Raw genomic sequence first — 25,963 nt, forward strand, 5'->3', positions numbered from 1 at the left:
TGAAGACCACACTATTGCCCTATTCTGTTTCTTCATAGCTCACATATAAGGAAGGTCACTCTGTGTCTGTCCCTCTCCTTCCAACTTCGCTCAGCATTATCTCTCCAGCTCTCTCCACTTGCTAGGAAACTGCATTTCATTTTTCTTACAGCTGAGTAGATTTTCATTGAGTGTATGTACCACAGTTATTGTTTCAATTTTTCTACGAAAAGTGATATTGAATATTTTATAAACATTCCATTGAATTTATAAATGATTTAACTACTATGGGTATTTTTACATTGTTTTGATACACAAATGTGGGATAATATTTCTACTTATTTGTGGCTTTTCAATTTCTTTTATCCCACATTTGTGTATCAAAACAATGTAAAAATACCCATAGTAGCTAAATCATTTATAAATTCAATAGAATCTTTATAAAAATTTCAATATTACTTTGGCAATATTAAAGGGTTCTGTGCTCTATGCTCTATGTTGCTACTGTGGTACTTAGAAGACCATGTGATCCTTATAACATAATACTTGCTGTCTATATATAGCCATTGTAATTCTTGTTTAATACACCTACATTTTATAATACTGGGTGAATTAATATTTAATTTGTATCACTTGTCATCCCATTGCTCATCAATTTGCTCGCATGGGCATCAGTAACGTCTCCATTCATCCCTGTCCCTTGTTAGTGTAGTCCAGTGACATCTGCTCACTCCATGAACATGAAGAGTTTTAAACCGTTCATTCAGGGTTTTGATGAAAAAGTCTGACCATCTCGTAGGTGGGCGTCCATGCATTCTTTTGAAGTCCTGTGGAATCCAGTCGGTAACAGCTCTAGTCCAGTGGTCATCTCTAAATCGCATTATGTGTTCGGCCCATCTGATTTTTGATGCCTTGGCAAATGAGACAGCATCCCTGATTCTTGGTCGTCAACGGAGGTCGGAACTCCAGATTCCTTTCATTTGAGTAAAACGTGATTTCCAAGCATAGCTCTTTTGATTCCTCTAAGGAAGACCCGAATAGTGTTCTCATCCTGTTTTCGTAGGGCCCAGGTCTCTGAGGCGTATGTTAGTGCAGAAGGAACGGTGGAGTTGAAAAGATGTGCCCAGAGCCGGAGGTTCTTTGTCCTTTTCTTCAATGCTCTTGAAAGCATTCAACGCCTCTCTCTTCCTCCTGTGCAGTTCAGGTGCCAGGTCATTTGTCATGTTGACCTAGGTAGACATAACTGCTGCATTTGGAGATGTTCGTTCCGCTGAGGCAAATGGAACATCAGAAACTAGTCCATTTCTCATGAACATTGTCTTTGTGAGATTCAGCTGAAATACGACTTTTCCACACTCACAGTCAAAGTCTGCCAGTATTTGTGCTGCTTGGCTAATGTTTGGTGTTATTAGAATGATGTCATCAGCAAAGCGGAGGTGGTGGAGTTGCCACCTGTCTATCTTCACTCCCATTCCTTCCCATTCCAGTCGCCACATGATGTTCTTGAGGGTGGCACTCAAGAGTTTCAGTGAAACTTTTTTTTTTTTGGTGAAATTGTGTCGCTCTGACAAACCCCTCTCTTTACATCAATGATCACTTTGTAAAATGGTGAGATCCTGGTGGTGAATCCGTAATACAGCTCATGGAGGATCCTGATGTATTGAGTTTGAACACCCTGTTTGGCTAGGGCTTCGATGACCACTTCAGTCTCAACAGAATCAAAGGCCTTCTTTAAATCTATGAACATTAGACAGAGCGGCATCTTGAACTCTCGTGAAACCTCAATGAGCTTGGTCACAGCGTGGATATGGTCAATCGTGCTGAATCCTTTTCAGAACCTGGCTTGCTCTCATGGTTGTCCTTCGTCTAGTGTTCTGCCAATCCTATTCAGGATGACTCGAGTGAACAACTTGTAGATGACAGACTACAGGCAGATCAGGCGATAGTTGCCAATGTAGTGGATGTCTCCCTTCTTGTACAACAGGACGATCCTGCTGGTTTTCCATTGGGATGGAACCTTGCATTCAGACAGGCAGTGTGTGAAGAGCCTAGCCAGTGTATTGATGAATACTGGCAGCAGATTCTTCAGGTGTTTGGGTCTGACCTTGTCTGGACCAGGTGCTGTATGCTTCTTTACCGACGAAATGGCGTTCGGATGTCGGAGGGAGAACGCTGGGAACGACATTTCCATCCTGTGGAATTTGATATGTGGGCACGTGGACATGGCTATCAGAGAGATAGATGTTGTGGATAACTTTTTCCATTCCTTGAAGACGTGACAGATCCATCAGGACATCAGAGGGCAGTCATCTTGGTCTTATAGTTGGCGAAGGACAGGCGGGCATTGCGAATACTTTTCCTGGCTCTGCCGCATCGACCAACTCTTCTCTCTTTGAGGTCTTCCTTTATTGCTTCTCTGCACAGCTTTACGAGCTTGGACATTAGCTTGTGATTGCCTGAGGCTCGCGCCAAATAATGTTGGCAAATGAGCTTGAGAGTTTCCGAAGAAAGGCGTCTTTTTGTGGCTTTCTATCTCTCAGTGTTTCTCGCACAGTCGAGGAGGTGGTGAACCAGTCGATCATATTCCTCATCGATGTTGTCAATGATGGCATCTTCCCATATTGCTGCAATAGTGCCAAAGAGCTCCCAAATGGTGGTCATTCTGGGTCTTCTCTTCTTAAGCTTTGAAGCCCTTTCTCCCTGCTCTGGGAAGTAGAATATCGTATGAAAGAGATGGTGGTCTGATCCCATTTGGAATTTGGGGACAACAGTGACATCGGTCAGGCAAAACCATCTATTGAATATGATGTGGTCAATTTCATTGTGGAACTGTCCACCGGGAGACTCCTATGTTCAACGTTTAGATTTGGCCTTCTGGATCTTCGAGTTACCATGATGGTCTTGGTCGACATAATGAACTCAGACATTCTCTCACCCTGTTCGTTCCATTCTAGGCCGTGGGTCCTGATGTTGAGTTCTTTGGGCAACCTTCTCGGTCCTATCTTGGCATTAAAATCACTGACAATGACCTTGTAGAAGATGTGGTCTTCTTTCTAGAACTTCTCCAGCTCCATGTAGAACTTCTCAATTTCTTCATCGTAGTTGGATGTTGATGCATAGATGACGAAGACAGAAACTGCTGGCAATAAGCCACACCTATTCAAACGTAAGCATCCAATTCGGGTTTTCAGGCATTAGAATGAATCAATTCTCATGGCCAAGTTCATGTTGATGAGGACACCGACACCACCAATGCCTCTGCTGTTGCATGTTCTGAGGAACAGTTCTTCTCCAGTGTCGAAAATGGCGTGATGTGATCGATGCCTTCTTGTCTCAGTCATTCAGTGACGTCATACTTGATCTTCTGCACTCGCACCATCAGGTCCTCAATGGATGCTTCCAATGCCCGTGTATGTGCATTAAAAGTGCAGACAGTCATTTTAGTCTTTCTTCGTTTTGGCAGCCTATTTCAGCCCTGAGATTTTAGTAGGCTTTCCTTACTCCTCCTTCTTAATGCTGCTATACTGGGGGCTCTTCCGGGGTCAGGGGAATGAAGCCCATTGTTGTTTCTGTTTTTGGCATATGGAACACGTCACAGGTAGCTTGCCAGTCTCTGCTGTGTGGGTGGCATGTAGGGAGGTAGCCCCCTTCCTACTCCTCACTTATCTATAATGAATTAATATTTATGATTATTAATTCTTTTGACCCCACATATCATCAAATAATGATCTTCTACTTTTCTTACTTCTTAAAGCCAAAAGTATATTTTGTCTAAATAGCTCTCCCTGCTTTCTTTTATTTTCTATTTGCATAAAATACAATAACTTTTCCTATCTCTTTGACTTGAGCTTGATTTTTTTTTTTTTACTTGAAGTGTCACACTATTTACCGAATTGTGGTTATTTTATCCAGACAATCATGCTTTGCCTTTTGATTAGGTAATTCAGTGCATTTGCATTTAGAGTAAGTACTGATTGCTAAGTACTAACAATGTCATCTTATCTCCTGACGCTTTCTTGTTCTCTTATTCCCTTTTTTCTCTCTTATTGCCTTCCTCTGTCATTAACAATTTTACATAACTGTTTGCTTTGATTACCAGATCTTTATCTTTTGTGTGTTTACTATGTAGGTTTTTGGTTTACTGTTATCATCTTATACGTATAACATAATTATATACCAATATCTTCATTTCATACAAACACTATCCAGTTACTATTTGGATAGTAATATCCAAATACATTTGGATATTTGTAATATCCAAAATCCATTTCATACAAGAACTATCCAATTACTCCTCCACTTGTTTGATATTTGAGATACAATTCACTTTTAAATTAGGTCAGTACTTTATTATATCTATATTTTAGTATATTCTCCTTCACATTTATTTTAGAAGCAGCATCATATTACAGTATTAAAGTCATACAAATTTCACCATATACTTATCTTTACCAATGTCTAGCACATCTTCCTGTTTTAATAATATTAGCATTCTTTTTATTGTTTTAGACTGAGGAAATTTCAGTATTTCTTTCTCTTTTTTTTTTTTTTTTGCCTTTAGGATCATACCTGGTGATGCTCATGGGTTACTCCTGGCTCTGGCAACTTCTGGCAATGACTGGGGAACCATATGAGATGTCTGGGATCAAACCCCGGTCAACCGTGTGCAAGGCAAACACCCTACCCACTGTACTATTGCTCTGTCCTCAGCATTTCTTATAAGGCAGTTCTGTTGGTAATAAACTCCCTCAGGATTTGTTAGTTTAAAACAGTTTTTCTTTTCCCTCACTTCAAAAGTACAGCTTTGCCAGAAAAAGTACAATGGTTTACAGAATTTTTCAGCACTTTCAATATTTTAAAATTTCACTTTTTGCTGAAATTTCTATTTATTAGTACTATTGTGATTCCTTCATATGTTATCAGCTATACCCCTTCTTTAAAAATTACCTTTTTTATTTATAAAATTGTATTACATGTCATAAATTGGATTTAAGTTGTTTTCATTTGGTAATAGTTTCATGAATTTGAATAGCCAAGTCTTTCCCCAGATTTGGGAAGTTCTTAGCCATTATTTGCTTAAAAATCATTTATGCCTTCTTTTCTTCTCTTCTGAAACTTTTTCACAAATAGGTCATTTTGATTGCAATGTTTAAATCAAACAGGCTTTCTTCACTCTTCTATAGGATTTTATACTTTATTTTCCCTGAAAATAACATCTCTATGTTTAGTTTTTCAATCTCACTAATTTTGTCTTCTATTTGATTACATCTATAATTGATGCTTTTTATTACATCTTTTTCAGTTACAAATTGTATCCTTATTTTTTCCATTTATTTTTAAAAATTCAACCACAGTTACATTTTATAAAGTATTATGATTATACTTACTGAATTATTCTGCTCCAGAATTTCTTTTTGGATCTTTTTTTAAATGGCACCTCCTGGTAAACTTCTATTTTGTTCATGTTTTGTTTTCTTTATTTCCTTGGAATTATTTCTGTGTTTTCTTGTACCTCATTCAGTTTCCTTTAAAAGGCTGTTTTGAATTCTCTATTTAGTAAATCATAGCACTCCTTATCTTTGGGCTCAGTTACTGTAAGATTATTGTGATCCTTTGCTGGTGTTAAGTTGCCTTGAGTTCTTATGATTCTTTGTTTTTTTGGAGTTTGTGGTGCTCCCTTTGCACTTGAAGCAGCAATCAGTCAGTTCTCCAGAGCTAATCGTCTTTGAGGGAGAACTTCTTGCAGCACCTTTGCTGGAGTGTTTTGAATAAACTGCTCCATGCTTCTTGCTCCCTCTTGTGGAAGAATTCTTAAGATTGTTGCCTTCTCTCAATGGCAATATAAGGTCAAGTACTAGCAGCCCCTCCTTTGTTTTCCCAAAGGGCGTGTTAGAACTTCCATCTTGCTGTAGGTTTGTGCAAATTTGGTGAGTATACTTAATAGATATCTTCTAAAATTTACGGTTGCTTACCTTCAGAGCCTGTATGGAGGAAGCCAGTCTCAGAATATGGGGACGTCCAGCATATGATGTATTGGCATTGCCTGTTAGCCAGTTGAAGAGTTTCATAGTGGAGCTTTCCCATCTCCCACTCTGAATACCACTGTGAATCTCAGTTTGGGATTAAAGGACTTCTTGACATGGTTTACACACAGCTAGTTGTGTACCTGTCTCCCTAAAAAATTCCATAAATCTTATGTGATGCTTTTTGAGACTCTAGCCATATATCCACCCCAATTCATGGGCTGCTGTGGGTATGAGAGCAAAATGAACTTCTTGGCATTCATCAACCCCTAGGAAATTTGGTGCTCAGCCACACACTATCTGTGATAAAACTACATCTCCTTCTATTATTCATGTGCTCTACCACTTAAGACATCTCCCTGGACCCTTGTGCTTTTTCGTTGGTAATTTTTCTTTTTACAGTAGCCTCCAACAGTAATTCTACAAAACTGCCTAGTGCTCCTAAGTATAAAAAAACAGTTATGTGCCTTATGGAAAATATGATGTGTCCTAATAAATTTCACTCAAGCATGAATCATAATGCTTTTAGTTCAATGATAATGAATTAGAAGTGACCTAAGGGAAAAGAAATGTGATCCTCCACATTAACTGTGATGTCTTAGAACTTTTGTAAATAATTGTTTAGTCTTGTTGAAGAAGCTCCCATTATTCTTAGTTTGTTGGATGAGTTTTCATTTTAAAACAAGAAATGAAAACTGGATTTTGTCAAATAATTTTCTGCATCTATTGACATGATTATATGGTATTTTATGTTGCTGTTGATAAAGCATTACTGATAATATGGCAAGTGAAATACATTAATTTTCAAATGTTAGGCAAATTTGCATTTCTTGAATAAGCCCCACCTGATCAAGCTATATTATTCTTTTCACATATTGTAGTATTTGCTTTGTAAATTTCCTTTGAATTTATGCCTATGTGTTCATGATTGATATTGATCTATAGTTTATTTGTGATGTCTCTATCTGGCTTCAGGTTTCAAAGTCATACCAGTTTCATACAGTTAGCTGAGAAGTATTCCCTGATTTTCAATTTTCTGGAAGAATTTGATTGGAATTACTAGCAGTGAAAGCTTGGAGTTTGTGAACAGTGATAGATAAAAAAACAAATAAACAAACAAACAAAAATCCTTTTTTTGTTGTTGTTTGTTATTGCTAGCATGGTGGGAATCACTCCAGGCGGTGGTGGAGACTGGGGTTGCCTGAGGCCATGCTGAAGGGGCACCCCAGGTAACTTGTGATGCAGCTATGGCCACTCCAGGCTGTACTCCAGGGGTCACGGCCAGAGCCACAAGCACAACCAGCAATGCTGGATGAGGGTATGTGGTGCTAGGGATTCACACATGCAAAGGATGTGTGCTGTCTCATAGGTCACATCCTTCATGTGCCTTTTTCCCCAATTTTATTAAAATTAACATATGATCCCCAAAAGAAAAAGATCAATATATTCAGCTTTATAAAAATAAAGAACTTTTTCCTTTGAAATATTGAATAGAATAGAAATGAATTTGTGAAAACATGATTAGAGATTTGCATTTAAAATTTCTCTCTCTCTCTCTCTCTCTCTCTCTCTCTCTCTCTCTCTCTCTCTCTTTCTCTCTCTCTCAAGAAAGCACTATGGCAGTAGTTGTTAGGGAAATATAAATTGCAACCATACTAAGATTCACTATAAACTTTGCTAGAATATCTAAAATTGAAAAAGATTGGATTATGCTAAAGATACAATGTTCAGCATTGAAACTTATACTATGCATTTAGAAATATAAAGCAGTAAAATATTTTATAAAAACAATTTGACATCTTTCCTTAAAATTAAGAAATACAACCCAGCTACTTAATCTACTTCTACATAGTTAGGTAAATAAATGTATATGTTCATAATGAAGACTTGTGTTTAAAGATTATATAGCTTTACTATATTAATAAAAAGATGGACACAACTTGAATACTGGTCAATAGTATAAATAAAACCATATAATAAAATATATTAAACGAAAAAAATAAACTTTTGATGCATGAAAAAACAAGGATTAGTCTAAAGATAATTATGCCAGATGAAATTAGTCACTCAAAATAATACATGTCATGTGAGACTATTATATACAGTTCTATGAAATGTGGACTTATATATAGCAACAGAGAGTAGCTAAGTCATTTCCTGGAAGTGGGTTAAAAAGGAGAAGCAGAAGAGAAAAAATATAAAGGGGCATGACTAAATTTTTTAAATGATGGCCATATTCATGATCTTGATTGTGTATGTGTTTATAAGTGTTTTAAACTTTTTATGAGACTGACGTGCTACCTACTGCGCTAATGAGGCACCTAGTGTTTTAAACTTTTTAATATGCTATGAATTTAAATACAGTTGCTTATTACATATTCTCCAGAAAAGTCTATTAAAAACATTTTTTCATAGGGAAAAATAATTTTTATTTAAGTACATACATATTAATATGCCAATAATAACAGTTGTATTCTAAAAAAACTTCAGCGTTTAAAAACATTTTTAAAAAAGACTGAATAAATTTTGTCTGCTGGCTCTTTAATCTATAATTTTTTTTCATCAGTTTTCTGACCTTTTCTCCAGATCTGATTACTGGGATATTGATGAATTTTTATGTTGCTTAAGTCACTTTCACAAATCAGCGTCTCTGAAGCAAATATTTTAAGAACAAATGAAGAATTGATGCATGGGTAAAAAGAATATAACTGTCACATACATATATTACAAAGGACAGGATTCAGGAAGTACTCAGAATCAAAATCAATAAGAAAAAGGCCAAAATTCAATACAAAATTGGGTTACAGTAATGAATAAAAATTTCACATGAGGATGCATAAGTGGCATTCTCTCAATCATATGAAATTATATTCATTTTCTTCAGTACTTATAAATTACTAGTATTTTGCAGATTAAAGTTGAAAAGTTAGAAACAAGCAAATGAACAAGAACATAAAGAATAATAGAAACCTATTGTTATATATTATATTTGTATACATGAATCACTGTTGCTGTGTTTGTAAATACATTTATTATTTCCCAGAAAATTTAACACATTCAAAGTCTGCAACCCCCTTCCCTGTTGCATGATCTTACTATTAGCTATATACTTAGCACCTTCGTGATTAGAAACAAAAATGCTATTAGAGAGGTATAGTACTGTGGATAGTAGAGTTGATAGTACAGTGGATAGGGTGCTTACCTTGCATTTGGCCAACCTGGGTTTGATCACCACCATGAGTGGTCCCTAATCACAGAGTTGACCACAGAGCCAGCAGTAAGCCTGATCACAGCCATGTATGGTCCAGAAAAGAAAAAGAAAAAAAGAGGAAGGAAAGGCGAGGGAAGATGAAACATTTTTCAAAATAATTCTAGAAATAGTCTAAATATTCATTAGCATTACTGTACTATAAAATTATTCATACATTACTATAATAGTATATTCATAAGACAAATAAGCCTGCAAAACGAATGAACTATGTATAGCACACAAAAGCATGGTTATACTTCAAAAACAATGTTGAGTGAAAAAAGCAAGTTACAGAAGAGTTTGTACAAATTCTCAAAATTTCTAAAGCTGGCAAAATTGAAGAACGCATTTTAAAGAGCTATATATTTACTTAAGAAAACAAAATCAACAACTCCATCAACAAAACAGTTATAGAGGAGAGCAGGCTAATGATGACCTGATATTTTTTGATGGAGATCCTAAGAATGCATTGCTGAGGCCTGGTAATCTTCTTTCTATGGCTTCTATATATGTACATAGATTTGGGTTTGCCATCATCATCATGATTATGATATTCTTATCATCATAATCACTATCATAATTGTTATTGAATTTATACATTTATGTTTTATAAACTGTTTTATTAGAAATATGCTATTTCACAATTCAAGAATAACTAGAAGGGATGGAAGAAAAGATGGGCAATAAGAGATAGGTTACAAGGATAATGCAATTATCTACACACAAAAATCTGAAAACCAGAAACTGTTCTCTGGGAAGGATAGCTATTATAATTGTTTAGAATTAAATGAGTTTATGTAAATGTCTTACATAACATGGCCCAAACTGACTCTATAATTCTTTAATAACTTTTTTAATATTTTCTCATTGAATTCCCATTCCACATATGTAAATAAGTGGATTTAGTTGATAATTTAGTTGATAACTATAAAACCAAGCTCCCAGAAGTGAGATCTTATAGCCTAGTTCTCCCTCTGGGAGAAACTGGCAAGCTACTGAGAATTTCCTGCCCACACAGGAGAGCCTCAAAAACTCCCCATGGTGTATTCATATGCCAAAACCAGTAACAATGATGGGTCTCATTCTCCTTACCCTGAAAGAGCCTCCAATGCGGCACTATTAGAAAGGACAAGTAAAGAGAAGCTTCTAAAATCTCAGGGCTAGGATGAATGGAGACATTACTGAGACCACTCGAGAAATTCGATGATCAACAGGATGATGATAATGATGACAATAATTTATAATTTAATATGTAATATGAATTTAGTAGGTAATATGGAAGGGTAAATAAATTTTTAGTATCAATTTCAGAAGTCCAGTATTGTCCAGAGTAATCTTAAAAGGTTGTTTGACACAACATGTATTAGGACTATTAATTTGCAGCAATTAAAACTTTGATTGCAACACAACAGGGGAGAATTTCTCAACCTTTTTTATGCATAATAATCAAATGTAAGCATATAAGGATCACACACTCACACACACACACACGGTCAGACTTTGTTTAGAGGTAAGATTTTTAGAGCTCAAACATAAGATTCTGATTTTTTTTTCTTTTTGGGTCACACCTGGCGATGCACAGGGCCTACTCCTGGCTCTGCACTCAGGAATTACTCCTGGTGGTGCCCAGGGGACCATATGGGATGCTGGGAATCGAACCTGGGTTGGCCGCATGCAAGGCAAACGCCCTACCCGCTGTGCTATCACTCCAGCCCTAAAGATTCTGATTTAATAGCCTTTTTAAAAACAAACATTTCTGGGTGCTGGAGCGATAGCACAGTGGGTAGAGTGTTTGCCTTGCACTCGGACGACCTGGGTTTGATTCCCAGCATCCCATATGGTCACCCCGAGCACCGTCAGCAATAATTCCTGCGTGCAGAGCCAGGAGTAACCCCTGTGCATTGCTGAGTGTGACCCTCCCCCCCCCAAAAAATAAAAGCATTTCTAATCATCTCATAAGGGTGGTTAGAACTACACATTTGCAAACAATGATTATATGAAATTATATTTAGCTGATTAGAGTTCTGGGTATAGACTGACTTAGGTTCAAATAAATTATATCTACTATATCTAGTTCTTCATTTTCTAAATATAAAATATTTTGGATCAGTCATTCTATACTTCTACATCTCATTCTAATCCTGTAAAATAGAACTGCAATAGTTTGTATTTCATAAGATTCCTTGTAAATTATTAAGAATTTAGAAGTTTTATTTCAGTGTTTTGTACATAATTATTAAAATTGTTAGTGTTGTTACACTTGTTAGTGTCAGTAAAAGTAGAGTTTGTTTTGTAGTCCATCCAGCTACCTGACTCTATGAGATTAACTCAAATCCCTGTTATTCCAAACATGTATATAATTTTACATGTTTACAATTGGCTTACATTTACACGGACCCAATTTGCTCTAATTTCCTTCCTCTGTGGAATTTCTGTTCTTTGTTCTCTATCTTTTTAATTATATGCCATGAATATTAAGACAGAAGAGAATAGTCCTTTATACTTTATCATTTTATTAGAGCAACCACATATACAAAGGTCTTGCATGTAGCAGAAATGTAGCTGACAGTTTAGCGGCTACATGGGAAACACTTTGCAGTCATGTGTAGACTTTAGCTTCCCTTGGTTGCACCACTCCATAAATACCATGTGCCACACCATTCCTAGTATCCTGACATATTACTGATTCGTCCCTTTCTTCCTCTTCTCACTCCTTCACTTCTCTCCTTCACTCCCTATCTTCCCAAGTTACTTTGAAATTTTGCATTTGTCCTTAGATTGAGCAATTATCTCTCTACAATCTTAAATTTGTAATATATTATTCATAACAAACCAACATCTCTTATTTAGCACAATTCATAATCTCTTAAAGAATAATTATGGTTATATACAACATAAAATATAAACTAAAATGGTTCTAAGTGAATACTGAAAAATGTAGTTTCTTTAAAGAAATTTAATTAAGAAAAGACCAGGAAAATACCTCAAAGGGCCAGCCATCCAGATTCAATTCCTGGCACACCCTGGGTACCTCTAGGAGCAACCTCCAAGCACCAAGCTGCAAACAGCCTCTGAGCACTACTGGGTGTTTACCCAGAATTAAAAAAAAAAGAAAGATAAGAAATTTGTAATGCTCTCCCTTTAAGCCTTCTTTCTTTTACATTCTACATACTATATAATTATCTATTCAGAGATGCTGAATCTCATATCTGGGGCTCTCTAGAGGGAGGTGGATGAGTCCCACCACTCCCCCTAAAAGAGCCTGGGCAGCTGAAAACCTCCAGAACTCAATTGCCATCATGCTCATGGCTGATTTCCACAGACTCAGATGAGCAGAGTGGGTCTGCTAAAAAACTCAGGTATGCGGGTTTTGTGACAGAAATATCTGGGCTCTCGTGGAGTCAGGGATGAGGTGATCTACTCCCATTCCCCTGTTCTTCTGGGAATCTGGCAGTCACACCCACAAACTGCCTCTGACACCATATAAGCTCATTAATGGCCATGATCCAGAGACTGACAAATAAATCTCAGAAGAGATCAACAAGCTGCAGAGATGCTTCTGACTCCAAAGTCGCCATGCAGTTAAAAAATTTAACTCCAGCTGTATTTAAAATTATTTAAAATTTTAGAATTCCTGGAGATATCTCATACTCTATACCACTGATGTACCAGGGGTATCACATTTTGGATAGTATGTAAGGTAGAAGGCAACTAATCTCATTTAAAAAAATATTAGCACACAAGTCCCAACCTGTAACAGGTTAGTAATCTCTAATACAAGGGCTCAAAGTCTCCAGGGTGAGATACATCAATCTTCACACACTTTCTTCTAAGGAAAATTTTTTTTTATTATTTTTAAAGAATTATTCATAACAAGCAATGCAAAATACATTAATTCGGGCCTGCTCTTAGAGCAAGCTTGGTTGGTGGTTTGGAAAATTCCAAAGAATGGTGGTGGATAGGGTATAATGGTGGTGGGTTTGGTGTTGAAATATTGAATGTAACAAATTACTGTGAACAAATTTATAAAAATAAAATTTTTCAAAAATTACCTCTTCAATTCCCAAGTCATAAAAATGAGAAATTATATTTAATTTTATTCGCTTTGACATTGAATACTTATTTAACAGAATAATTAGGTAAAGAAATTGAGCTTTCTTTTTCTTCCTTAACCTGTTTCCAAGGAAATCAGCTTTTTTGTCTTTTTGTTCCAAGAATTTCGAACGCACCCATGTGAGACACAATAAACACTGACTTGGAACTATGGAGCCTATATTTTGGTTCTTATTTTGCCTCAGACAATTCAGCAAGTCATTTAACCTCTGTTTTCTTTATTTAAAAGAATGAGGTCCGGTATATTAGTTTTCTATTGCTGCTGTAAAAAGTTACCATAACTTGGCAGCTAAAAAGAACATAATTATCTTACAGTTCAATACATGAATTGTCTGAGTAGGTCTCTCTTGACTAAAACCAAGGTCCCAGCAAGAGTATACTCCTTTCTTGAGACTCTAGGAGTGAATGCTATCTTACTCTTTTCAGCTTTTAGAGGCTTCCCACATTCCTTGACAAGAACTTGTTTCTCTTCATCTCCAAAGTTGGCAATGGCATCAAGTCCTCGCATCACTGCTCATTTCTGACATCCTATTCTTCCCTGTTTCACGTCCAGTTATGACTGTTGTTTTGGGGGCACCGGGTAGGGTTTTAAACTCTGGGCTGCTACATGTGAAACATGCATTCTGTCCCTTTAAGCCATTACCCTGGATCCTATTTTCCTTTTTGTTTTTTTAGGTGGTGGTGTGTTTGGGTCACCCCTGGGTTTACTCCTAGCTCTGTGCTCAGAACCACTCAAGGGAACTTATGTAGTTCTGGGGTTAGTCACATGTAAGGCAAAAGTTCCTTAACTTTAGGTTATTTCTCTGGCCCCATTTTATATTTTAAAAATAGAGGCCAGATCTGTTGGAATCAGGGGGCTTAGGGACACCCCTAGAAATACTCAGTTGGGCACTCAGTGCCCATCCAGCTTAACCAGTGCTTCTGGAGCACTCCTGTCTGGGGCAGAGAGCATGTGGTGGCAGTGATCCATGCCAGCATGTATTTTATCATTTATGCTACATCGTAGTCCCCCTTATGTCACTTTAAAGTGTTCTTAAGAGTAGATTTGGGAAAAAAAGAGTAGATTTGGGGGGCTGGAGCGTTCGCACAGTGGGTAGGGCATTTGCCTTGCATGCGGCAGACCTGGGTTTGATTCCCAGCATCCCATATGGTCCCCTGAGCACCGCCAGGAGTAATTCCTGAGTGCAGAGCCAGGAGTAACCCCTGTGCATCACAGGATGTAACCGAAAAAGCAAAAAAAAAAAAAAGTAGATTGGGGCCATTAATGTAGCCCTGGATATTTTTTTTCTATTTTAATAGAAATTATTAATTCACAGCCTTAGCAACAGCTAACTCAAAAAACTCAGTTTCTTCCATCTTTAAACTTAATTTCACTTGTCAGGCAAGATGACATTCACAAATACTGGAAATTATGACAGGATCATCTGGGAGGAGGAAATTATTTTGCCTACCACAGCAACAGAATATTTCTGGTATATCATACCAAAAAAAAAAAAGGCCTGAGTTTTTTGTTTCTTTGTTTTTGAAGAGGGTGGGTCCCTGCACATACTGCTGATTGCTCAGTCTGTCCTGGTGAGACAGGTAGCCTTGCATGGTGCTGGGAACCCAATCTGGGTGGGCTGTGGGCAAAGCAAACCGGTACTCCTCACCACAATATCGTTCTGGCCTAAAGTCTAAATTTTGATGATTGATGAGGTCTATCTTTTTGTTGCTGTTGTTGATGGGAAGAGGAGTAGTTTAAGGCAGTTCCATGAAAAAAGAAATCTTTGTTTTCACTAACTCTGTTCATATTCTCTGTAGAAGACACCGCTTTTTTAATTGAGTGCTCAGCTTCTGTTTCATCTGTTCTTTGTACTGAGGCAATTCTATTTTGTGGCTGAGGATTCCTTTTTAGAATCTGAGCATGACTAAAAAAAACAGTATCATCTAGGTTTTTGTTTGTTTGTTCCATTGATTCCTTCGGGGGTTGGATATCAACTACTATTTAATTATTTATTTATTTATTTATTTTATTTATTTTTATTTTTTGTATTGAATCACCATGTGGAAAGTTACAGAGCTTTCAGTCTTAAGTCTCCATTATACAATGCTCAACACCCATCCCATCACCAGTGCACATTTTCCACCACATTTTCCACATACCAGAAGCCACAGTATACCTCTCCCCCCCAACCTCCCCCATGCCTATGTAGCTGATAGATTTCACTTTACTTTGATTACCTTCAATATTTCAACAAAAAACTCACTATTATTGCTTGGAGTTTCCCCCCAAAGTCAGACCTGTTGAAAAGGAACCATTTGATAATGTTTTACGACAATTAAGAGATATGAGGTCGCGGCCACGCAGTTTTGGATTTCTGTATTTTAGTAACAAAGTCCAAGGAAATTTCTGCCAGAAATTGCATCACTGCAAGTTTTTACTTCCCATTTGTGGTGCTCATAAAATGGAAAATCCGAGAGAGAAAAACCCTTCCCTCCTGATGCACATGGGGCAGTGGCTCAGTTCACAGTCTAGAGACATTTTTGCAAGCTGCTGGTGCCCAAAGTAGTTTCGCTGGCCTCTGGGATCATGCTCATGCAGCAGTGGAAAGGCCACACACGTGTGGCTGCTGTGCTTAAATCTCGGTGGAGGGTGGGGCCGGTACCACCCACATCCCAGGATCTCCCGCGCATCCCGTTGCTGCATGCTCATACCTCCTTTTTGTGCTCATAAAATGGTGATCACCATGCTGTGCCTGGGAAGGAAGGGCCGAGATAGAAAAACCCTTCCCTCCTGGCGCTGCATGGGGCAGTGGCTCAGTTCACAGTCTAGAGACATTTTTGCAATCTGCTGGTGCCCAAAGTATCAACTACTATTTCAAAGGTTCCCAAATTTATTTGGTGTGCCATAACCCTTTCAGAAAAATATTTACCCAGTGCTTCTTTTAGAGAAATCTATTAAGGGAATAAATGGAAAGTGCTCCCAATTGCAGGTTGTAGGGTACCAACACCCTGACCCCCATTATTCCAGAGCTCCCCATAGGACTGTGTCACCCACTTTGAGAAACACTGCACTCTTCCCACTTTGGGGAGCTTCCTGGTTCCTGAACAAACCAAGTTGGATTCTTACACTTTCTTTCCCTTTCTACAAACATCTGTATAGACTTTCAGTAAATGGTGCTACTTATATCACTTTTTTTTTCTTGCATCGTCAACCTAATTTACTTCTTTCTCCACCTCAATAACTGATAGTCTTGACGCTTTTTCAACATTACTGAGTGCTACAGGTTCTTACCACACCAGTCTCCTTTACAGACTCTCCCTTTGTCTTCAATTGCCCGTTTTCAATTGCTTCTTTTTTCTTTACACTTTTCGTTATTTGAGCTCTCATTCAGATTTGTGGCCTTGACTTATATTTACACTGAATTCACAATTCCAGTATTAATTTAACTCTACTTTGCCTGCTGTTCAGCATCCGCACAGAGTTGTCACATTGCTGATTTGAACTCAGTGTGACCCCAGTAATAGATTTCTCTTTCATTAAATAATGGGTTTTATTTTCTTCATTCCTGACCTGTTATTTAATTGCTCGGGAAGAAAAATTTATTGAGAACTTCGAATATTTTTTACATCCACTGTGCTGAGCATCTGTTGTTTTAACCTTCCCTGTTCCAGGTTTTTTTCTAGAAAATTATACTTCATTCATTCCATGTCAATCATAGTACTCTGCATCCTCTTCAGAGGGCTGGCCTGGTCCATGCTGGGCAATTAAGATATGTGGATAATGGGGAATAGAAGGCTTTTGTTCTTTGAGGTTAAGCTGGAGGATGTATATCTGTGAGGTAGAAAATCTACTTGGCTGAATATTGTCAATATAGAAATATAATTGAGATAACTTAGTAAAGTCACACAGACTTGAACTCTTGTAAGAATTAGATTTTCAGGTTTTTGACTCAATACATTCTGCTATTTATTTAGTGCCAGAATCAAGCCCAGGGATCACACATGCAAGGCATGACCCCATAGTCCTATCCCCAAGCCAATTCTGCTTCTTTGTAAGTTAGTTTACTCTGGATTTCATCACTTGCTAAAGAGCCCTACCAGTCACTACATTCTATTGATTTTTATATTTAATATCTCACATACACTTTTTCCATCTCTTTCATTGTTTTTGTATTATTCAAGAATTCTAGGAAATATTGTTACAACAGCTAGCTTACAAGTCAGCTTGCTTCTAAATTATTCTTCCAATCTCTAGTAAATCCTCACTTAGGATGGTAGTTTCTTAGAAAAGGCAATTTTAAGTGAAAAAAAAATCTAGGGAATTCAAGTCCCAGAACTTGTTTTGTTAAGCTTAGACTATTATATTTTCTTGTGAATTCTGTCATTCTTATAACATCATTCTAATCCATTACAATATTATATATAAAAAATAGAGAATGTTGAGGACCTGTGGTTTTCATCACACTGCTTATCATAGCTTGCTTATTAATAAAATATAGAATTAGATTACTCTTTTCTCAAGTATCTTCTTTGTTCCCAATTGCATAGAAAACAAAGCCCACATTTCTTAAACATATTGGAAGATTTTTTTAGAATGATGAATGTGTATGATCCATTAGACTACCATTTGCTCATTTACTTACCCTGTTCACAAATATATAGCAACATCTACTATGTGTCAGACATCACTCAGGAAAACCAGAGTGATGACGAAATGGCTTACATGCTAGCAAGGATTACAACTTCTTTCCGCAATTGTCATGTTGTTCTTTGTTCTCAATAATCTTTCCAAACCCACTGCTTAATTCTCTATGGGTTTGTTGACTTAACAACACTTCCCTTTATGCTTCCCCAGTGATTTGCTTGTATTTATTCAACAGAACATAATTGATTTGTCTTATTTTACATACTTGTCCATCTTGCTTTATACAAAAACTTCTGAGTCAGGAAACAAATTTATCTTTGTACCTCCAAAATGCTTTGTTCCAACACACAAAAGGACTTTAATTTTATATATTCATATCTGTTAACTGTTAAAGGATTGATAAGCATAAATGCTGGAAAACACTGAATGTTATTAGGGCTGGGACGCATGGTGGCATTTATTGAGTATCTATTATATAACTTTCTTTAGGTGCTTTTCACAGATGATTTCATTTAATCCATATAATTTTGCACTCTGGGAAATGAAGGCAAGGAGAGTTTTACATTAAAGTCATAGAAATAGCTTTACCAGAAAATAAACCCAATTTTCTGTCACCAAAGTTGAAATCCTTTCTATTTTACTACACATTCTTGTTTGTCACTATATTATCAGGAATATAATTTTAATTTAGTGGGACGAATGCACCTCTGTCAAAGTTGTACTTCAATAGTGAAAGCTGAGATTTAATGATAGATTTTTGCCTTATCTGTTTAGTGGTAGGGGAATATCATAAACAGATGCTTTATAAATTTGGGTACTTTTTTTGGGTGTATAAATATTGTCAACACACTCATAGTACAACACTGAAATAAGGATTTAGCCATAGCTTTTTAAAAAACAAACTAGTAAAAGGGCCGGAGTGATAGTACAGTATTTGCCTTGCACAAGGCCAAATCAGGTTCAATCACTGGTATCTCATAAGGTTGCCCAATCACTGCCAGGAGTGATTCCTGAGGGTAGAACCAGGAGTAACCCCTGTGGCCCCAAACCCAAAACAAAACAACACCTGCAATAGTAAAATCAGGACAACTGAAGCACACAGATATTTTTTGAGACGATCGTACAATATTAAGAAAGAAAAATAAGTGGTTGGTTCTGTTCTCAACTATGTTTTCTCCTTTTCCTGTTAATGTTTTCAGTTTATATCCAAGTTCCTATATAAGACAGAGTATACTTCTACTCTGAGATATAATATTGTTCACTTTGAGCAATCTATTTAAGCAGTCAATTATCTAAGTGACTCCCTCTGCAAATGAATACTCCAAAAAGATTAATACTTCAGATAACAAATTTGTTATTGAACAAGGAAATTAGAATCATGCCCAACCTAGAAACTTTGAACTGTACTAGATGATTTGAACAATTATCATATTTGTAATTTATTAACTATGAAATTACTTCCTTATTTTGGAAGTATTATTCTGGCCTTTGCCTGATATCTCATTTAGGATGTATGAATAAAATGATGAAATATTAGGCTTGGTGAATTACTAGTTATTCAAAAGAATCATAATCTTGGGTCAGGGACAGCAAATAAAGCAGTTGCCTTGTACAGGGCTGACTCCAGTTCAATCCCTGGCACCACATATGGTCTAAACACTGCCAGGAGTAAAGCCTGAGCACAAAGCCCTAGGCACTGCAGGGTATGACCGAAAGATGAGGCAAAAGCCAAGGCAAGCTATAATAATTTTGTGATGCAGATAATAAAACATAGTGGAGATAATAAAGCATAAACTTTTTAAAAAACCTGTCATAAGGACTGAGATTACATTAGTCTCAGACAGTGGTGGTGCACTTCTTTTTTTTGGCTTTGTGGAACCAGATACAGAAGTCAGGGATTCATGCATACAAGGCATGTGACTTAGACTCAGTCACATCTCCTGCCCAAAGCAGTTTTATGTCCTAGGTATAAATTTGCTATTGTTGTTATTGAATGCTTAAAGACGTAGGGATTGAACCTATGGTATCATCATTGGAGGCCTTCAACCTGCAAGGAGCGTCCTCTACAAATATGAGCCTGGCCCCTAGGCATATAATTTTGAGCTCTGCCACCTTACCACTTGAGTGACCTTGACCTAGTTACTTCACTTCTTTGAACTTTGTCTTATTTGTAAAATGAAGCTAACATAATGTTTCATTTATTGTGAAATTTCGATAAAACATGGCATGGTAAGACGTTTTTATAAGGTACTAGGAAAATGTAAAGGTGATTCTTTCCAAAGTAACTACCACCATTACAATTTTCCTTACTACACATGAACTAGAGCGATAGCACAGTGGATAGGGCGTTTGCCTTGCACGTGGCCAACCTGGGTTGGATTCCTCCGTCCCTCTCAGAGAGCCTGGCAAGCTACGGAGAGTATCCCACCTGCATGGCAGAGATTGGCAAGCTACCCGTGGTGTATTCTATATGCCAAAAACAGTAACAAGTCTCACAATGGAGATGTTACTGGTGCCCGCTGGAATAAATGAACAGCCTGACGACAGTGCTACAGTGTTACAGATGGATTGAATGAATTACTATTTGTCTATTTGAATATAGTTTACATGATACAAATGTTTCTCAAATTAATTTAACGTTCTTGGCATAAGAAAAAAACAGGAAGAGATTATTGAACTTCTACATTTGCAATTCTGTTTGTCAGTAATAAAAGATACTTTTAAAAACAGTCAGAAAAGTTTCCTTGGCTTACTTCCAAGTCAACCATTAAACACAGTGCTTACTGCCTTGAGACACAATAAAATTTATGTTGTGCCTGCCCCTTTGGAAGTTAGTTTCTACTTGAGATTTAGAATAAATGCAAAGTTCAAGGGAATATGCAACCCCCAGAAAAGTGCCGCACGAAATGACCCGACAAACAACTTGAAAACTCGGATGCTCTGGGATATATAGTAATAAAAACGCAACCACGGATTGGTAGTATTTCTTTTTTTATTTTGACATCTACGTACAAAGCAACTCAATACGATGTCAACAGGCATTCAACATCAACAGACATTCGGTTAAAAGAACAGCATTTTCCTTAATCTCCGCTCGATAAGCCTGCGAGAGCAATACTGCACACATCAGCGCGGACCGCACGGGTCACACCAAAGGGTGTGTGAGTCCGGCGTTAAGAACTCGGGCCCCATGTGGCCGGCTAGTGCTCGACGGCAAGGCCAGGCCGGGAATCACGCTGGTCATCGGGTCGGATTCCCGCGACTGGCGCCGAACCAGGGACGACACGGGGCGGGGGGGGGTTATCCCCTCGCGTGTGCGCGCCTACCCGATCGTGCAATCCTCTCCGGCCGGGACAGGGGGGCTGCTGCAGCGTCAGCATGAGAATCCGCCGAAAGCGGGGCACGCGGGGCACCCCGAGCCCCCCCGGCCGGGTCTCTCGCAGCCCAGTTCCAGAGCCCCGGGCAGAGATGAGACGGGATCCGCAACGCTGACGCTTCCCAGGCCTCCTCCCCATCTCTCGGGGGGCCCATCGGCGAGCGCCGGCCCAGCAACCGCGTCCGGATTCGGCGGGAGACCAGAGGACCGCCGAGGAAACGCCGCGCGCCCCGCATCCCCCGGGCTCGGCCCCCCGGGCTCGGAGCCCGGCCAGCCCGGCCCACTCGTCACTTCCGGCGCGCGCGCTCCCGCCCGGAGCGGGAGGCTCGGCCCGCGCGCGCCCGCCCGTCCGCTCGCGCAGAGGGACGCGGCCGGCGCGCGCGCCCGTCCGCGGAGGCGCGCGGGGAGGGCGGGGCGCGGGAAGGGGGAGTGTCTGCCCGCCGCTGCCACTGCCGCCGCCGCCTCCGCTCTCCCGCTGCCGCTGCCGCCGCCGGGGCTGAGGAGTTAGCCCCAGCCCTGCCCTCCGAGCCGGCCTGCTCTTCCCGCCCGGACGGAGGGCGCCCAGCCCCGCGCCGAGTCGTGCAGAACGCGGGAGTCGCCTCGGCCCGTGGAGCGGCGGGGACGGCCCCGGCCCCGACCCCCGCCCCCACCCCCACCCCCTCTCCCCTCCCTGACCCCTGCTTTCCATCGCCCCAGCCATGGGGAACGCGGCGACCGCCAAGAAAGGCAGCGAGGTGGAGAGCGGTGAGTCAAGGCCGGGGCTGGGGATCGGCCGCGCGGGCCGGCGCGGGCCACCGAGCGCCACTCCAGGTCGCAGCCTCGAGGCCGCGGTTCACGGTCCAGGCCTCGCCGCGGCCGCCGGGAGCCGCTCGCGGGGGGCCCTGGGGAGCGGCCGCCCGCCTCCTGCCGCTCCCCCGGCCTCCGGCGTGCGGGCTGAGCGCCCGGGGCTGGGCTGGGGTGGGTTAGGGGGAGAGCCGGGTAAGATCGCGCTCCCCGATCTGCCCCTTCTCCCCGGAGAGCGCGGGGAGGGGTGGGGTGGGGGGGGGCGAGACACTCATCCTGGAACACTCCCCCCAGCCGGGTCCCGGTAAGGAAGTGCCCGCCAGCATCCCGGTCCTCGCTTCTCCGCACCCCCCACCCCCCGCACCCCCTCTTGGGGAGCCACAGGTAGTGAATGTGCTGCGCGCTCCCCTCCATCACCCGGGGCCAGCCCCAGCCTTCGCACTAGCCCAGGGAGGGGGGTGTGCAGGTTCTAATCTCTGCAGATGAGGTCAGTGCTGGGGAGACACTTTGTGTCTTAAGGGGCTCCCCCCAGCCCTTCAGTTCAGGAATGAGAGAATAGAGGGAGATTTAAAGAGCAACTTTATTCATGGAGGGGGAGCAAGGCATGTTTGCTTTTTTTTTTTTTTTGAGACGTTCAGGAATGTCAGTAAAACTTAAAGGTCATCTGGGAACTGAAGTGCTTCCAGAATCCGGGGGCTTTCAGCTGACACCTGAAAGTGTCCCTCCACGCCCCCCGTGCCCCCCCCCCGTCCCTTTCCACTCCCCCCCCCCACTCCCCACCCCCGCTTTACACGAAACCGCGAACTACTATGGAAAATGGAATCTCTGTAACACACTTGGTGGTGTGTTCGTGTCTATTAAAATTGGGTTTCCTTGGGCTGGTTCTTCTCAAATCTTAGAGCTGACCATGGCCTTGTAACAAGTGGTATTCATCGCTATCATACCAGGAATAAATGACAGACATCCTGTCCCCTGGAGATGTCTCAGTGCTGGTTGATTGATTCAAGTGTGTGTAAATTGTATCATTGCTGTTGCTAGGAGTATAACACGGTTTCAGATAATTTTGTAAAATTATCATGAGAAGCGTTTTTTCAGTATCGATAACACAGAAATTTGTCTAGAAGAATTTAGTCGTTCATTATGTTTGATATGAATAGTAAGATCAGGTTTTGTGTTTTGTTTCACCAATAAAGTTTTGAATGTATTTTTTTTTTGTGGAGCTCCTGGAAAACTTGATGTACCATCAAACAGATTATCTTTTACAAGTTTTCAGCACTTTTGTATGTGATTAAAAAAAACATTGAAAAAGCCAGTGTAGAGTTAGAACCTTCGTCATCTAAAGGTTTTAAATTGGAAAAGCAAAAACATGCATTGACTGATTATATAGAATATGTAAAGGATGAGGAAAGTGCAAAGAAATATTGATACCTGATAAATTGTCATTTTCTCTTTTAAGTTTAAACTTTGTTTGCTAATTATATTATAATCGAGTGCTTGGTATTTGAATTAGTGGTTTCCATTGGCCTTTACAGTTTTTACATTTCTTTTTAAGTTTTATTTTTTTATTTGGGGCCATATGTGGTAGTGCTCGAGGACAATATGGGATCCTGGAGATTAAGCTGGGAAGGGTGGTTGCTCGCCTTGTATGCTGCACTATCTCTCAGCCCCCTACAGTGTTTACCTTTTAATACGATAGTAACTCTCTGTGATGTATATATTTCTGTAAAGTTATGAAACCAATCCTTTTGTATGCAATATTAATTCGAAGTTCAAAGCCATGGGATAATCTTGAAATAGAGAAATGGGATGGAAATTTTAAATGTTTATCTAAAACTTATTCTTATAAGTTCCTTAAGTATGTAAGCCAGTTTTCTATGTTAAGTTTAAAAACTGAAGATCGTTGTAGTAATTTGAATAAATGTTGTGATTCGCTAATAGAGCTAGGAGTGTTTCATAGGAACCATTATTTAAAATATTGCTTTGATGTGTTTGTAATTTTACCCGGAGCAATGTTACGCATATTGCTGTTGATCTTCTGTAGTGTATGAAGAACATATTGCTTTGTCTAAAATTTAATGGAGAAAGAACTTCTACAGACTCTCCTGGCCCTGTGTGCTTTTTCTGTTGTTGTTTGAGCCCATGCGGTGGTGCTGGGCTATCCAGACTTACACTTTGATGGTGCTTGGGAAACCACGTGGTACTCAGGACTCCACGTGGCGCCCTGTGCCCTGTGCATACTGGGCATTTGCTCCAGTCCCTTGAGCCATCTCTGATGCCCCTGTTCTGTGTACATTTAAAAATTACTCTCAAAAATAAGTGTCTTCAATAATCTGGATGCAGTTATTTAAACTTCAGCTAATACATAGACTAAAGAGAAGTCCTAAACTCTTGTTATTAAAAGTATACTTATCCAGCCTCCCACTTTTTTAAGGATTGGGGGCTATCAAGCAATTGATTGATTGATTGCCTTCAGGCAATTATCTGCTAAGTATGGTTCAATATGTGGGTCCTAAGATTCTTGGGCCCTGTGGTTCTAAGGATTGCCTAGGCCATAACCAGGATGCCCTGACACCTCCAGGGCTACCCCCAGTGATGCTAAGGGGACCCTGGTCTGATATCAGGGATCTCTGGTATCAGAGGGCAGACTGAGTCAATCACATGTTTCGCTTGCAGTCTAACCCTGTAATGTTTCCCAGCCCCCTCAGTCTCACACTTTTTACTTTGCCTATGATCAACAACACAATATTGCACATTTTATTGTGGGAGAGGTTTTGACTTTGAGGGGGGGGAATTAAAACCCACAGGTGTGGAAGGGCTTTATTGGTATCAGGTGCTGATAGAGACTTGGGTACGCATTCTCTTTTGGCTGCAGCCATTTATACAATCGAGTTCTTGCTTGATGATCTTTTAATGCTTCCAGTATCTCTTTGCCTTCAGAACTTGAATCGAAGTTAACCAAAGTTACCGATAGTCTAGGTTCAACCAAAGTACAGATTTCATAGCAACATTTTTAAGGACTTACTATGTGCTAGATTCTCTGAGTGCTTTGCAAGCATAATCTCACTTATTCTTTTTACCTCTACAAAATAGCTATTGATCCATTCAGCAGATAAGGAAGTGAACAGCCAGAGAGTCTAAACCACTTGCTTAAGTTTGCACATCTAGAAAGTCAAAGAGCAACACTCATCCCTTGGCAGCCTAGTCCCAGAGCCTGAGATCCTGACAGTCTCTCAAGCAATGGAAAAAAGGATTCTGAGGCACAAATAGTTTGCTTTTGTTTCAGTTTATTGTTAATATAGGAAGTTTTGGTTGTGTTCAATATGACTTTAGATTTAATAAGTATCTTAAGTAGAGAATTGTTTTTCATATATTATTTTCTGGGTTCAGTTTCCTCATTTATAGAGTGGCTGAAAGATTAATTTCCCTTGGAAGTCCTTTCAAATTAAAACAAATGAAATTAAATTTATATACTTGAAACCCTTTATTTACCATTTGTATTTAATTATTTTTCTCATCCTTAAATATAGTTCCCCTTCCTGATTAATTGACAATCAAAAAATTGTTAGAATGTGCATTCGCATTTTGAAGGTTTTTAGAAGTTTTTTTTTGGGGGGGGCGGGTCATACCAGGCGATGCACAGGGGTTACTCCTGGCTTTGCACTCAGGAATTACTCCAGGCGGTGCTCAGGGGACCATATGGGATGCTGGGATTCGAACCCGGGTTGGCCGTGTGCAAGGCAAACGCCCTACCCACTGTGCTATCGCTCCAGCCCCAGCATTTTGAAGGTTTTTAGAAGTTAGCATTTTGCCCT

The 25,963-nt window shown here is 39.7% G+C and overlaps 1 protein-coding gene across 1 annotated transcript in view; it reads left to right on the forward strand.

The window, feature by feature from the left end:
* Positions 1 to 21,766: 21,766 nt before the first annotated feature.
* PRKACB (protein kinase cAMP-activated catalytic subunit beta) overlaps positions 21,767 to 25,963 on the forward strand; it is a 130,515-nt gene continuing 126,318 nt past the window's right edge. The window contains exon 1 of the mRNA XM_055138277.1: positions 21,767 to 22,112. Within this exon, the coding sequence (XP_054994252.1) occupies positions 22,067 to 22,112 (46 nt within the window). The 5' untranslated portion in view covers positions 21,767 to 22,066. The remainder of the gene's footprint in view (positions 22,113 to 25,963) is intronic.

This window comes from Sorex araneus, chromosome 5 (assembly GCF_027595985.1).
Source record: "Sorex araneus isolate mSorAra2 chromosome 5, mSorAra2.pri, whole genome shotgun sequence".
Classification (NCBI taxonomy): domain Eukaryota; kingdom Metazoa; phylum Chordata; class Mammalia; order Eulipotyphla; family Soricidae; genus Sorex; species Sorex araneus.